At 33.3% G+C, this 15,084-nt stretch overlaps 1 protein-coding gene across 1 annotated transcript in view; it reads right to left on the reverse strand.

Moving 5' to 3' along the window:
- Positions 1-10,113: 10,113 nt before the first annotated feature.
- Positions 10,114-15,084, reverse strand: part of LOC149535172 (Sept9 (DUF616)) — a 39,405-nt gene continuing 34,434 nt past the window's right edge. The window contains exon 7 of the mRNA XM_089803029.1: positions 10,114-11,037. Within this exon, the coding sequence (XP_089659155.1) occupies positions 11,021-11,037 (17 nt within the window). The 3' untranslated portion in view covers positions 10,114-11,020. The remainder of the gene's footprint in view (positions 11,038-15,084) is intronic.

A 15,084-nucleotide genomic window follows, 5' to 3' on the forward strand; every position in this document is an offset into this window, starting at 1 on the left:
TGAGGCAAAAGAATTATCACTCCCAATTTTAAAAATTCATCTTGCAGCCCACCAATATCACTAGCTTTACCACTTGCCAAATTCTTTATCCCTATCTTGATGTCATCCACCATGAGATTTCTTATGTTGTGTTTGCAATGGGAGGATTTTTCTCCTCTTGTGGGTGTTCATAGAGAAACTTTGTATATTCAAGCCATTGTGTATCAGTAATATTGTTATTTATCTATTTTCTCTCTTGTTACAATTCTTTCCAAAAATTCTTCCAGTCATGCTTTCTAATGGATGTTAACTTTTCCCTTCTTTCTTTAACATACTTGTATTTTTCTTGTTTGAATCAATTTAGTATACCACTTATTGAGTTCTTTGTTTGTGTGTTTCCCTTTGTGAGATCTCTTTTCTACCTTACACTCCTTATCATGTAACATATTTGTCAGAAAAGTATTAGTACCCCTCTCTTTTCTATGTAATCTTTTACATGCATTTAAAGCCTTGTAAGTTATAAATGTTAGTAGGCTTTTATGTATCAGTTCACATTCCTCATTAGCCTTGTCAACCACCAAGAGATTATCTTTTATGGAGTTACTACTTCAGCACTAATTGAAGATGACCTTATTTTCTTGGTTTAAAAGGATTTCACCTTTGTTGGTTGTTGTCTTTTACATGTGACGATCAATGTTTATTGTGTGGGCTATTTTAAGTGAAGGCCAACTTAATATATAGTGGCAAATGATTGAAATTCATCTCTATGGGCCATACACCAATGTTAAACTCAAGCAATCTAGCTATAATATTTTTTGAAAAAATTACATGGTCAACCATACTCTCACCATTATATGTTGTCAACATGATATCCCTAATGTTGACCAACTTCTCAACCCATTGTAAATAATCATATTAGACATAATACACAACCCCAATAATTCATTTCCAAAATGTGAGACACCCACATTGCCATCTTCTGAGGATCTTTTCCAATGTCAGTTGTTGCCCTCTTCCAACCATAGAGGATTATTTGTCCCTTTTTCACAATCGGTTATCTGTAAAGATTGATTATTAGTTTCCCTACAATTGAATTCCCCCACTAACATTACATCTCCAGTTGTGTTGAACATTAAAATATCTCTTTGCAATGATGCATACGGGTCTTCATTGTCTAGATTCCTCTTCTTATAGAACTTGGAGTTTTGCAGAGCAAAGTAGATTGTACTCAACCTCAAATCTCATTCATTTATATTTGTAGCCAAATATATTTTTTATTTGGTCCTTCATCAAATTTTACAATACCATACCACCTCTCATGAATAAGCATTGTGATCCCACCATGCCCTTTGCATGCCTCATTCCCTTTATTTTAAATTGAAATATTTTTTAACCTTCAAAATATGGTACCTTGCAACCGTCATGATCATTCGTTTCTACAATGATGATAATATCACTCCCTTCCGCTATGGGCCACACACTAGGACCTCTTCTCTATGGATAACCTTTACAATTCTAACTTACAATATGTAAGAAATATTGTGGGGTCCCTAATTGCTATTTATCCTTCGACAAACATTCACTAATTTGGGGTTTCTCATTCTTCAACCAAGCCCACTTCCCTTGATTTCTTTTTGTTTTCACCTTTTCCCACTCCTTTCCTTGTTCTTCTTGCTAGTAAAAAGCTAGATTGCTATCTAAATAAAATTGTATCCCCCTAAGAAACCCTCTATTTCTATTTTAACTTTCCATTCAATAATCCCCTTTTGTTTGTCAGCTGATTTGTAACCACTTGAGACCAAGATCTCACTTCTTCTATATGGTCCTATAGTTGATACTTTTTAACTTGCATATATGCCATGGTTTCTTGAATTTCCTTTATTTGTGTTATGTTTGTTACTTTTTTTAGATCCATCTCCTTACTTCCAACTAATCTCCAGTGCTCTAGTTCTTGTTTTATGGTTTGTAGTTCTTATTATCTCCAAATTCACCTACATGCTTGAAATTTTCTCCTTTAAAGTTTTGTTTCCCCACTCTATCTTGTTTATTTTATCGCTTCATACACTTTTTTATCTTCTTCCCAATTCATTGTTTCTATAGAATTGAGCCTTATTTTTATGTTCATGAGCTCCTCTATGTATAGTTTTAAGGATCATGTTAATGGTGTTGAAGTTGGGCTATAGTAAATTTTATCGCCTTATGTCTCCTATGTCTCTTCAGTGTTGTTCACTTTAGCCATTGTTTCTATTTCTCCTTGATGTTTAAATGATCCAAAGTTCTCACTTGTTTCTACCTATTTTTGAGTCCCCTCAATTTCCGTCTCCTCCATCCATGTTTGTAACACACTAGATTGGCCAATAGTATCTGAGACTCCATTCACTTGTGGAAAAATCATAACAAAATGCTTCTTAAGCTATTGTTTTATCTTTTAGATCTTTCTCATTATTTTCCATTTATGAATATCAATATTTTTTCTATATTACCTTCCTTTGTTTGAAGAAAATATAGCAAAAAAAATTCTCAAACTCATGCTACAACTTTTGTTTTGTCCATAGGTAGTTATATTGTATGTCTGCATTTTTTTTTGCTCGTGAACTAGTTGCATCCCTCCTGATATAGGGTGTGCAGTATTGGACCCAATGACAAAAAATTAGTGTTGAATCTAGTACCACCAATTATGCTTGGTTGAAACAAATATTCATTTCTTTCTACCGATTGAGAGTCTTCTATATTAGGTTTATGACTGACTATTGCTAACTTTCTCTCTTACTCACTCTGAGTGAGCCCCATGTTGTAAAGTGCCACGTAAAGTTTAAGTTTGAAATGGTTTTGAGTTATGAACCAAATGTGATTTTTTTTTTATGTGGTTTTTTTTTAGTTTACATCCACTCTATTTTATGTTATTTTTATAGTAACAGTGCATGTAAACATGATAAGTGAAAAATATAACAAAAAATAGTAGGGTATAATATCTTACATGCCTATTGGAAATGAAGAATTATACTCCATGTATTCCTTGTGGACCCGGTATAATGTTGATCTCCACCCTAGTCTTCATCACTGCAATCCTTGGTAAACCCTAGTTCCACACTATTGTAGTCCCAAACCATGTTCTTGTTGAATAAGTAGTAGTGGCCTATCAAGTTTTTTGTGTTATCAGCCAATTTCTCTTTGCATCATTTAAATAATAAAAATGGGGATTCCCTAGCTAAGGGAAAAGGGAAAGGTCATTTTTCAAATACATATTGCATGTGTTAAAAATAAAATTCAGGTAGACAAAAGGTGAAATAAGAGATAGTGGAGCAAGTCATCAATGAAATTAGTTATTAGCAAAGAATGAGAAGCTTCTTTTAGTAGACTGTGTTAGGATTAAAGGGCACATGTGTCAATAATTGATCAAATATAATATTCTTGGTTTCTTCTAATTATTCATCCTTTCCTATCAATCTCGTTGTTCTAGTTGTAATTCAATTTTAAAGACAAGTTAACATAGATGTAAACACTCTTGTGTATGGATATTTTCTAACTAGTTGAATGTAAGTTTTCCCTTTTAGTAGTTCAAATTAATTTATGAGTAGACTGTAAAATTATTGCAAAGGCTATCTCTATATATTGTTTCAAATCTTGTATAAATCATTATATTTAGAATATGTTGGTTTATCTTGGCTAATTACTTGTCAATGTATAACTATGTGTATGGGTTTCATTCAAGGAATGAACTAGATTTCATTTGCAGATTATTATAAATTTGGGAATACAACGTTGATTTATTGGTATATTTTTTGTAATAGTAAAAGGGTTTGTACTAGTGTTAGGTATTGATGTTAAAAGATCTCACTAGTGTGAAGTTATATATTTTGGGGGCTTACATTCAATATTTAGTATTTGGCCTTATGCCCATGAATAAGCATTAATTTATTAATGTTGTCTCAAATTTATTTCAAAAACACCCAATTATGAAATTTATTTTACCTTATTTTTTGGTTAAGGGTTTGAAGTAAACTTTTTCCTCTCAACTAGTTTTAATGGATGTATTCTTTATTTCTAGGTTTGATTGTGTTAAAAAAATTTAGCATCGTTATTTAAAATCACACTACATGATCCATCATGAGAGTGTAAGAGAGACGAGAACAATAAAAGTGTAGATTGTAGACCAAACAAGGAATAAAAAGACTAGAATTGTGTTGACACTAAAATAAGTCTTATGTGTCATGGTATAACTAGTTGAGAGTTATATATTGAGTGTAGGATGTGTTTAATCCTAGCATAAATTTAGAAATGCTACAAATGTGGGATACTTGCCTAAATTGTGTAGAGCCTAATGTGTGGAGAAATCATTTTCATGTGTAAATAGTTCCTATCATTTAGTCGTTGATCTAATATATATGCTGATAGGAGAGAGAAAATCCTTAGGTTTATCTTAGAGTCAATGGAACCAAAAAATGGTGACTCTATTAAGGAGTGCATTGAAATATCTATAAATAGAGTCAATAAATTTGTAGAATATGATATTTGTTTCAGATTTGAAAGTTTGAAGCCTAAATTATCCTTGTGTGACTTTATTTGTTGGAGAAAACCCAAAAACCAGCATGTGTTTTAAATAGCTGTTATGTTTTTTTTTTAAATCCTCTACAAGGAAGTGGTGACTATGAAAGAAGAACTTGATGGACATGCAAGGAAGATTTCAGATCTATGATATTCTCAACCAAGGAAGAAGATGAATAGTTGTTGCAAATGCTCCAAGTATTTCTCAAAATTTTATAGAAGATCTTGAATCTCTCCTTCAAGTGGGTTGAGCATTAAATTGAGGGAAAAAATTATTTCAATAACTACATACCTCTATATTGTTGTTTTGTTTCTATATATTGTAAAAGAAGTATATTTATTTGGTAAATGCATGCTCATGCAATGGAATAAAAAATCTTTCTTTCATGTACCATATAAGTCCAAGATCTTGTTATACATGTATTGATTTAGGATGTATGATCAATTTATGTATCACAACATGGCTCCAAGAGTAGCCATAATTTGATGCTAACATCAAGTATGTGATCTTAGTGTGTACCTATATCCCCGATGATGTTACAGGAGATAGTGACCATGACCTTTCATGCTGAGCCGATGTTGTCCCTATATCCCTCTTGCACATGTTGGTAATTCCAAATTTCATTATGCATTAAATGTAATTAGACCAGTGATCATTCCTATGTATTTAGGGTTACACAATTTCCATGGAAGTTATTAAATTAAAATGATTGTTTAATTGAATTTTGAAATTTTAATTGATTTAATTTAATTATTGGCTAATTTGACATAGTTGGATTTCATATGCCTTGAATCGATTTATATTAATTTGGAAAAGGGGCCACTAGTCTATTAAGTGGCTTAATAGTCTAATTTATAAGTCACTTTAATAGAAGTGCTTATATTAGGCAAAAAGTGAGTCGTTCAAACTCACTTCTCGTTTTATGTTTGAAATTTTTATTTTTACGCTCCAAACCCCTTTGGAGAAAATTAAAGATGTTCTTGTTGGGTGAGATTGGCTTGTCAGATCTTAGTGAGTAGTAGCTCATTGGATTCGTGGCACAATTCCTCACATTCCCTGTGATTTTCAACGTGTTTGAAGCTTCCATCATTTTTGTTCTCTCGTTCTACATTTTTGAGCATTTGCAATCAAGTAGGGCCTTATAGATTTATTAGTTTACTACATTTCACTAGTTTCTTTTGCTTTCTTTATGATCAAGGGTTGAGAACTAGTGTTCCCCTTAATTTTATGCAATTCCATGACCCGGTTAGATGGATGTGTGTTTTTATTTGCTTTCATGTTTGGAAAATGGAGTTTTTGCCTAGTTGTGTTGTCATATTTTACATGTGATCTCGGAACATAAATTTATTTAATTTTTTAGAGTTTGGATGAATTTTAGAAGTGGGTTTTTATTTTGTTGAAATATGGGATGTTTAATTTTTGGGTATTTTTCCATGGCCTCATTTTTGTGCCAGCTATATTTGAGTCTAGATTTTATTGTGAAAAGTTGAATATTTTAAATGGATTATCCTCCATGTTTCCAATCATTCCATGGTTTTTCTTTTTGGTTTTGTTATTCGTAGAAGTATCTATAGTCACAACTAAGTGTTTGGTTGAGTGTGTTTATGTGTTTTACCATATTGTTGCATTTCTTGAATCTAGCATGGTTTTTTATATCATTGGTAAGCATAGAGCTGGTTGTGCTCACCCATGAGAAGACAAGTGTGCCTCAACAGGATCTTGAAAGGCCTGGACTCATGGATATAGGCCAAATGAGTATTTGATCATTGGTCCATTAACATGTAACACTTATTGTATAGCGAGAAGGGTATGTACGAATACACTTGTGGAGTAGCTTCTCACAAATATCCCATCCTAGAAGTGGTCGACAACATAACTTGAAGATGTTTAAATGAGTGATAACAAAATAAAGACATCGGATAGTAAAATTTAATACAAGATAAGAGAACCACCTATACAATAGTTGATCATCTCAAGGGAGCTAATACGAGTGGTGCATATGTATGGTAGTCAGTCTCTTGTGTGAGTTGGTGTAAGCATACGGTGTGAGGCCTCCTAGGGTATTTTAATTGTCATACCCATATACTACTTGGGCTAGTACGAGCCAAGTGATGACACTCCACTAGGTTCCCTACATGGTTATCCTATAGTGTGTTCTGCATGATGACTTGAAATACTGCATTGTCATTCATGATCATATGTTTACCTTGAATCATGCACTTGCTGGAATGTGTGTATCATTTGTGTGTGTGTGTGTCATTTTTTATTGTGGTTGGGTCATTATCTCTATGAGCATGGAAGGGTGGGCCTACAGGTTCTACATGATTGTGAAGTGTTGTTAAATTATATCATTCTTGGGTATCACATAACAGAGACATCCTTCTTCCAATTGTGGTTCTTGAGCTTGTCCACCCTTCTCTCTTCCTCATATTGTTGTACATGTTCTATTTGATGTTAGTTACTCACTTAATGTTGATTAGATTATAGATCATGATGTTATATGAATGAGATGCTTCTATGCACATCTTTAAATGTTTACAATAGGTTCAAATGTCTACCTCCTCAATTTGCACATTTCTAGCAATCCTCTATGTGGAGTTTACCTTTTTATTTCATTTTTTTAATTTCTTTCTCTAAGGTCAAACAAAGATATTATCATACAATAGAGCATTTTATTGTACAAAATGGTGTTTTTTCATACGATGGAACATTTCATCTACGAGACTGCATTTGCTTGTATAACACAGGAATGATTTTTGTACGAGGTGGAGTACTCTATCATACCAAAGCCAATCTTGGATCATACAGTAACCTAGTTGAGTTTATCATATATTAGACAGGGGGCACTTCTACCCTTGATCAAAAAATACAATTTGACTTTTCAGATACCCTTCTGGGAGACGCATCCCCCCAATTCAAGATAGATCACTTATCAATAGCCCTAGTGATAGTTAAATGTGTATCCATATTTTTCCAATTGATTTAAGTAGTAAATGAACCTATATGATTAACTATGATAGGACTTATGTCCAAGGATTCTTGGGCAGAGTGTTACACTACTTGTTTTATGAGTCATGTGAAAGGTGGCTTTCAGATCAATAAGTCATTAATCTCCATGTGGATGCACATCTAGGCTTACAACAAAGGCATCTCTGCCATCATCATCATATTGCCTCAATTTTGAATTATCATTTGAATCCTACATCTTTTTTCCCCATAAAATTTTTAATGTGCCTAATCTTTCCACATGTCCAACATTTCACCTTTGATCTACTAGGAGACATAGATCTCCCCTGACAGTGAGCACAATTGTCTATTTTTGTTTTCGTGTTATTCCTTGTCCTTAAAAATGTCTCTCAAAATCAATGTATCTAATGTGGATTTAGATATCTCTACCTCAACTCCTGGAAGAGAAATATACCCACCACCCGACTAAGATTTATCTTTGAGATGGTTCTAAAAATTTACATCATCAAGTTATCCCAACTATCAATTAGTTAATTTTTTCTCTCTTTGTCCATGATCTTACAAAATAACTTAAGTTGATATCTAGACCATTAGTATCATGAGATTTTAGCTCAATGGGTCTTAAATAAGACTTCTAAGCATGAAATTGTCATTAGAACTATACACAAATGTGAGAAAAGGAATGGTGTAAGTCAATGATTGTATGAAATTCGTCTTCAATGCATCCTTTCAAAGTTGCAAACCAAAAATGGTGAGAAGAGAAAATTCACCAAACTATAATTATTGAGAAGTAGAGTACTAGCAAAGGCAACAAAGTGTGTATTTCATACAATGAAGAAAACTTAAAACATTATGGTGTTTGACCTTCCACTATGGCACTTGTATTTTTTAACTGCTTCTGTTTAATAGGTTTTTGAAATTTCAATATAATCTTTCCTTATTTTGAGGTGCAAGACACTCATTTTAATTGATGTTAGTAAATTCCATTTTGTGACTATTACAACTAATATAGCAGTTTTCCTTCATGTTGGAGTGTTTGGGAGTTCTATTTTGAGTTATAGGTTAAAGCCCATGCATAATTTTATGAATAGCTTGGGTAAGTATTTAGAAATCATTTTGTTTATGGGTATATTAGCATTTGTAGTCCGTTTATCGATATATTTGTTCATCTTTTTACCATACCACATTTCTTGCAAGTATATATTGATGCTAAATGGTTTGCCAATGTACAGAGCTAGTACTTTCCATAAATATTTCCCTCTTAAGAGGATGAAGCATATAAACATTTTTTATATTTTTTATACAATGGCATGAATAGTCTCACTCACTCTTCCTAATGGTTTTTTCCATTAAGGGTGTTCTTTAACAATGTGTTATATATTAGTTGTATCTAAATAACAATATCTTGTTTATTCATATCTGCTGGTTTCAGGTCCCTGCAAAACCTGGTTTAGTTGTTTGGCTAGTTTCTGGTCCTTTTAAAACCTGGTTGTGCTTAATGGTTTATCTTTCTCTTTGATGTAATGGGTTTCGGAGCCCCTTCAAAACCTGCTTTTACCTTAATCTAAAACAATATCTTGTTTATTCAGTCCTATAATACTTTATTTTCTATTTTCTATATTACATTTGTCTCTATGTGTTGAATTTTCTTGCAAAATGGTATGAATATTGTAAACAAGACTGGACAACTGTAAACATTGTAAAGTTGTATATTGATGATGATAAGCACATAGATATACTAAGAGTGTGTTGAATCAAAACAGAACATAGATATACTGAGAGTGGGTTCAATCAATGTGTCTATTTCAAATTAATGAATTATCACCATAACTTCTTCAAGCATCAGAAAAATAAATAAGAAGGAAACATGCACACATCATGAACAAAAACCTAGTAGGGAAAAAACATGGTGAGAGTAGTTGCATGGACCTAGTGCACGAATCAAATATCACTTGAAAATCACACAATATTTAGTAGGCTGCACCAACCTACCAGAGACCGCAATCCCCAAATACATTTGCATGAACCAAACTACCACTTTGCTAATACAAGAATTGAGCACTGATTCAACATATCAGACATCGATCTCAAGTACATCAAGATATACAAATGAAATGTTATGCAGATCTTTGAGGCTAAACCCTCTACATCTTGTTCATTTGATCTATTTCAAAACATCATCATATAGTGCATAAGACCTTCAATTAGTTTGCACATTGAATAGACAATTACAACTTTTGTTTGTTATTGATTTTCCTAATTCATTGTCAAAAGCTCTCACAATTCACATAATCCATTCAGAAGAATTAAATTGATTGACAATATATGTATTCCAATAAAAAATTATGTCGTTTGTTAACCCAAAACAAAATCAAACTATCTACAAGTTGGCCATAAACAAGTTCCCAATCCAAACTTGTAGGTAGATCAATCTAAAAGCCCATGTGTTACTCTGGGAGTGGGGACATGCTATGCAATACCCAAAATATTCTCAAATGACCAAATACTATCTTCGCATACTTCCTTCAATCGAAAGACACTATAATCATCTAACCTATTTAGTCGAAACAAGTATAGAATATAAACTAACACTAAGAACATTCTATCACTGTATATGTATGTCCATTGAAGCTCATCTGAGGGAACTCTAGAATCTAATACATTATACACAACTTGATTTGTTTCACAACTAAAGCCATAACTCTCAATTGTGGTAGAGTAAGTAGCCAAATGTCATGAAAATGTAACCAAGTGCACATGTTTCTAAGCAAAGGATCTAATAATGAAAATGTAACGAACTGCACATATTTCTAAGCAAAGGATCTCATAAACCTATAGTGGTTACTCCCATACAACAACTAAAGTGATACACTTAGAAACAAGAGCTGCCTGGGCAGTTTGAGTCCCTGCCTATAGTGTGAGAACAGGCATGAAATTGTTGATGGAGACTTCAACTTCAGCATGCCACAATTCACAAAAGTACCATGAAAAGGAATAGCATAAGCTAACCTCAATCATCGGCAAGCCAACGACACAAGCAGGCACTTTGCTGGATCATATCTGGCTACAAAATATTGACCTAGTCTGGTCTTGCCAAATTCACTATACTAGATACATTCTAGTAAGATCATCGCGGTATCCCTATGACTCCTGCACTAACACATACAGCAGCAATCAATATGCTGGAAAAGCACTGCTGGGATATGTGTTCGGTGGCGCAAGATTTTCAATAGTGTTAGTCATAAATGAGCTCACGGCGGATGGTATGGTACCATTCAGTTGCACCACATATGATGTGATTATTTTTGCAGTGTATATTCCACCCTTGCTAGTTTACGACTGTGAACATATTGCCCCTTATTGCCTGATTCTGTTATTATTTCTTCTAGTGTCTCATTTCTTCAACAGAAAGAATAGCAGTATGTTGCGTGTACTACTGTGGCAGCCATCTTTGCATTTGGTCGATGAAGACTCGAATGTACGCCAAATGAAGACTCAAATATCAACACATCTCGACCATGTGTTGGTCTAGGCCTGCTCGGCCACTGCATATACACATTATCTCGAACTCATGAGTTGACAAAGTGATTTCACTTGGATGTGACTCAGAATGTGTCATTGCGAGAGAATAACCAAAGCACAATTAACATGAAGAACGTAGTGTGTGTTTTTTGTTTTTTGTTTTTCCGATAAGTTTCCTATCATTAGAAAGAGAGGAATAAAGTCACAATTATGGATAATGTCTACATGCAAAGAAAGTGCAAAAACCTTAAATTAGACTAGTGTCTCCTGAAACCACAAATCGTGCGAGCTATAAGATAAGATCTAAAAATATATGATAACAACAAATAATAAATGTAAACTACTTTGTGAGTAAACATTATATCTTCTACGTGATACTTTGTCTTATACATGTTAACCTCAATATATGATGATAACAATGTCAGACCTCAAATTGATAAATTAAGTGGAATGTCAGATTATCTAAAGGAGCTGGCCCATGAGTTAGCTAGTTGAAAAGATGAAGATTTCATTGAACCAAAGTACATGAGTAATATAGAAATAATTGGAAGCAACCATTTTCTTGCAAACCATTATAAAAATGGAACTTTTTTCATACTTCACAAATACTATGTTTTTAAGCAACTTCAGATGGCCAAAAAACTATAGGAAATAGATCACAAAAATGAACTGCTTACCTCTTCTACAGGGTTTCCATGCATAGCTTTTCCATAGTTGCACTCAAACTGCTTGATACAATGAAAAAAACATACATATAGAAGACACATCACAGCTGACAACAAGAAACACGTCCATGACTTCCGAAGCTCTTTATTCAGCCAATTTTCTCACTACTTTTAACATGATGCGCAGGATTGACTTTAGAGCTCTGGATCACCCCCTATGCCCTTTCCTTGGCATTTTCTTCCTTCCTAAGAGAAACTTTGCCCACATATACATCATTGTTGCATTGAATGAAATATTTATCCCTCTACACATTTTTCTTCATTCCATTTGAAAGTATTTTCACTGAAGGCATGCAACGCATTTCTGATTTAACTTTTAAGAAGCGCAATATTTCTTTCTTTCTTTTTTAAGCTGTTAGGTTAAAAATGACTTGATTTCAGTTGAACTTAATCCGTCTAAACATAACTACACACTGGATACAAAATGCTTTATCCAATGAATATACACATTGCATTGCTCTGTGTCTGGAATTATTGAACAAAAACTAATATTAATGAGCTATTATATAACAACTTTATATTTAAGGAAATAACAGGTATTAAAGATAAATGTATTCAATGATTTTGGTCAGAAACTATTGGAATTTCAAAAGCTCAACAATCTGATTTTTGTTATAGATTATAGTTGAAAAAATATTAAGATATAAGAATGGAACCTCTTAGATGGAGAAAGACAAAACAAGCGAGCAAAAAATAAACATGATAAGACAATTCTGAATTTACAGAAGAAAAAGAAACCCTAAAATAATAGAAATGTTGAAGTTAGTTTTGGAAGTAAGATGAAATAGAGATTTGAGGGATTTCTATTGGAATGGGACACCATTTTTGAACTCCTATTCAAAGAAAAATTTAAAAAGATTTGTAATATGAAACCTTTCATAAAAGCTACTTCACACCATTCTCTTTCATGAATCAAATTGCTTTTGGATGAAATAAAATACTCAGATCCAGAACGAATACGCAGCCTGTGGAATAGGTACTCTTTACTTCTTTGAGCAGTTATAGAATTATATATATAACATCTCTTCCCGAAACACAACAAATTTTGGATGTTCTCTTTAATCTAATTTATAGCAACTGCAATGCTTGGAAAACTCGAGAACCTTGTGGGCAAATAATTTAAAGAAAAACTCGGTAAAAATTATACAGAAATTTAACAATAAATAAAATGGTGATACAGCCTACATACACTAAATCAGATATCAGATATGGATACTTCTCAAAAATTCTAGAAATTAGAAAAATCCCTACCACAGATGTTGTTGCCCAGTCGCAGTTTTGGATGCCATAAAAACCAAGCACAGAGTTGGAAGATAAAATTGAACAATGAGGAAGAGGAAGAAACTAACCAGGTTTCTTTATATCATAGCATAAAATAATAGCAACTGAGTCCTATTCTTTAGACACTAGTTTGCCGGAAACAATGATCTAGTCTTCATTTTTTGTTTCAAATGGTCTATAATACATAATTGACACTCGTAGATCTCTGTCAAAAAAATCCTCCATCTAATTTGCAATACTTAAAAGTAGTTCCATTGAGCCTCTTCTTCATTCTAAGAATGTTCGTCATGTTTGTTGCCTAAAAACAAGATGAATCCCACAAACTCCTGACATGAATTATGATGTCGAGTTACACCACCCAACAACACAGTGACACAAAAACAGAGAAATTTGTATTATAGAGGAAGAATGTTTCTTCTAGTGAATCAAAAATCAGAAATGCATCAAAGAAATCTTGTATGCATTGACCCCACAGGCATTGCATTACACTATCTGCAGTATTGAGCTTTGGCTACTAACTTGACCTCTCCATTTCAATGTCTTTTCTTTGATCAACTAATTGCAAAACCATACCAAACCCATCTTGAAAGTCCCACACCATTCTCGGTGGCATCTTCTAAACATAGCAAACGGCTTCACATGGCCACCACTTTCTTGTCCAATCAAGTGGTTGTCATAAAGATGCTTTGTAACTCCTTCATGATCTCAAATTGTAACATCATGTCTATATAAAATTGGACATACAGTCTCCATCATAAATCTTGTGCATATAAGCCAAGAATGTTTTTCTACAACGATGGATTCAAACCCATGAACCAAAAACTAGTCTGTATGTTCTACATTCAAGCCATGCAAAGCATATCTATGTATTACTCACCCACAAATATAAGGTAACTCGAGTTTATTTATTTGACTCTTACAGTGGTCTCATGGAGGGTGTTCCTCAAAAAATTTAGGTGTTGCAGAAATTTGTTAAGAATATTTTAAATCTGGTGGTCCCATAGATTTCTAATGCAATCTAGCTTAGAATTTTAAAATCCGATATTGAAGAAAGTTTGGGACATGGGAATTTCCTTTTAAATTTTTATTAGAACAAGAACTTAAATTTTAAAAATATTTTCCCAAGCTAGTAGAGCTAATTCTATTCCCACCATTATTTTTCTGCTCAAATAAACCGTCCATTATTTTCTGCTCAAATAAACAGCCCTATACTATAGGGGCTCCTATTTTTGAGAGATGATTCCAAATGATTCTATGGCAATTTATTTTTTTCTTCATAAGACCCCTTCTTCCTTGAATATAGAAGCTTAAACCCCTCTATGGGACCCCACCCTTGGAGCATGCTATCATACCACTGCTTAGCTTATTTTGACTAGAAGTGGCTGCTAAACTTTTTTTGAGAATAATTGTGGACCTAGTGGTCCCATTAATATATATTTTGCTGCTTGTTTTTTTAACATGAAACTTGAAATCAGAATTTATTAATTGAATAATACTTTTGTAGAGAAAAAAATATAAAATCTAAGAAAAAAAGAGGAAAAAGAGTTTGTGGAGCCCTGTATTGTTTTTGGCAATAAGCAACCATTTATTATTTTCAACACCTCCTCTTTTCCCCTAGCTTATTTTCAATTGCTAAGTAATAGTTGCTATACTAAAATAGCTAAGGATTCTAAATTATTCTTTATAGACATTGTAAAATTTCCATTAGAATACTTGCTTAAATTTGTGTAAAAAATTGTACTTAAACAGATGCATGAAAACACAAGGTTAGTGTCAAGTAAGCCCAAACTCCAACGTGCTCCATAAAGGTGTATTAGCTACCTCTTAAACACATTACAAATAACAGATGAAATATAATAATCTAAATCCATTACATGCAGCCCTTCAAGCACTAGGACTTCCCAGGAGGTCACCCATCCCAGTACTACTCCAGCTCAAGCATGCTTAACTACAGAGTTTCCTCCATGATTAAACCCAACCCCTCAAGCACTAGGACTTCCCAGGAAGTCACCCGTCCTAGTACTACTCCAGCTCGAGCACACTTAACTACATAGTTTCCTCCAT

This window comes from Cupressus sempervirens, chromosome 10 (genome assembly GCF_028749045.1).
Source record: "Cupressus sempervirens isolate cs-2001-9-10 chromosome 10, ASM2874904v1, whole genome shotgun sequence".
Taxonomy (NCBI): Eukaryota; Viridiplantae; Streptophyta; class Pinopsida; order Cupressales; family Cupressaceae; genus Cupressus; species Cupressus sempervirens.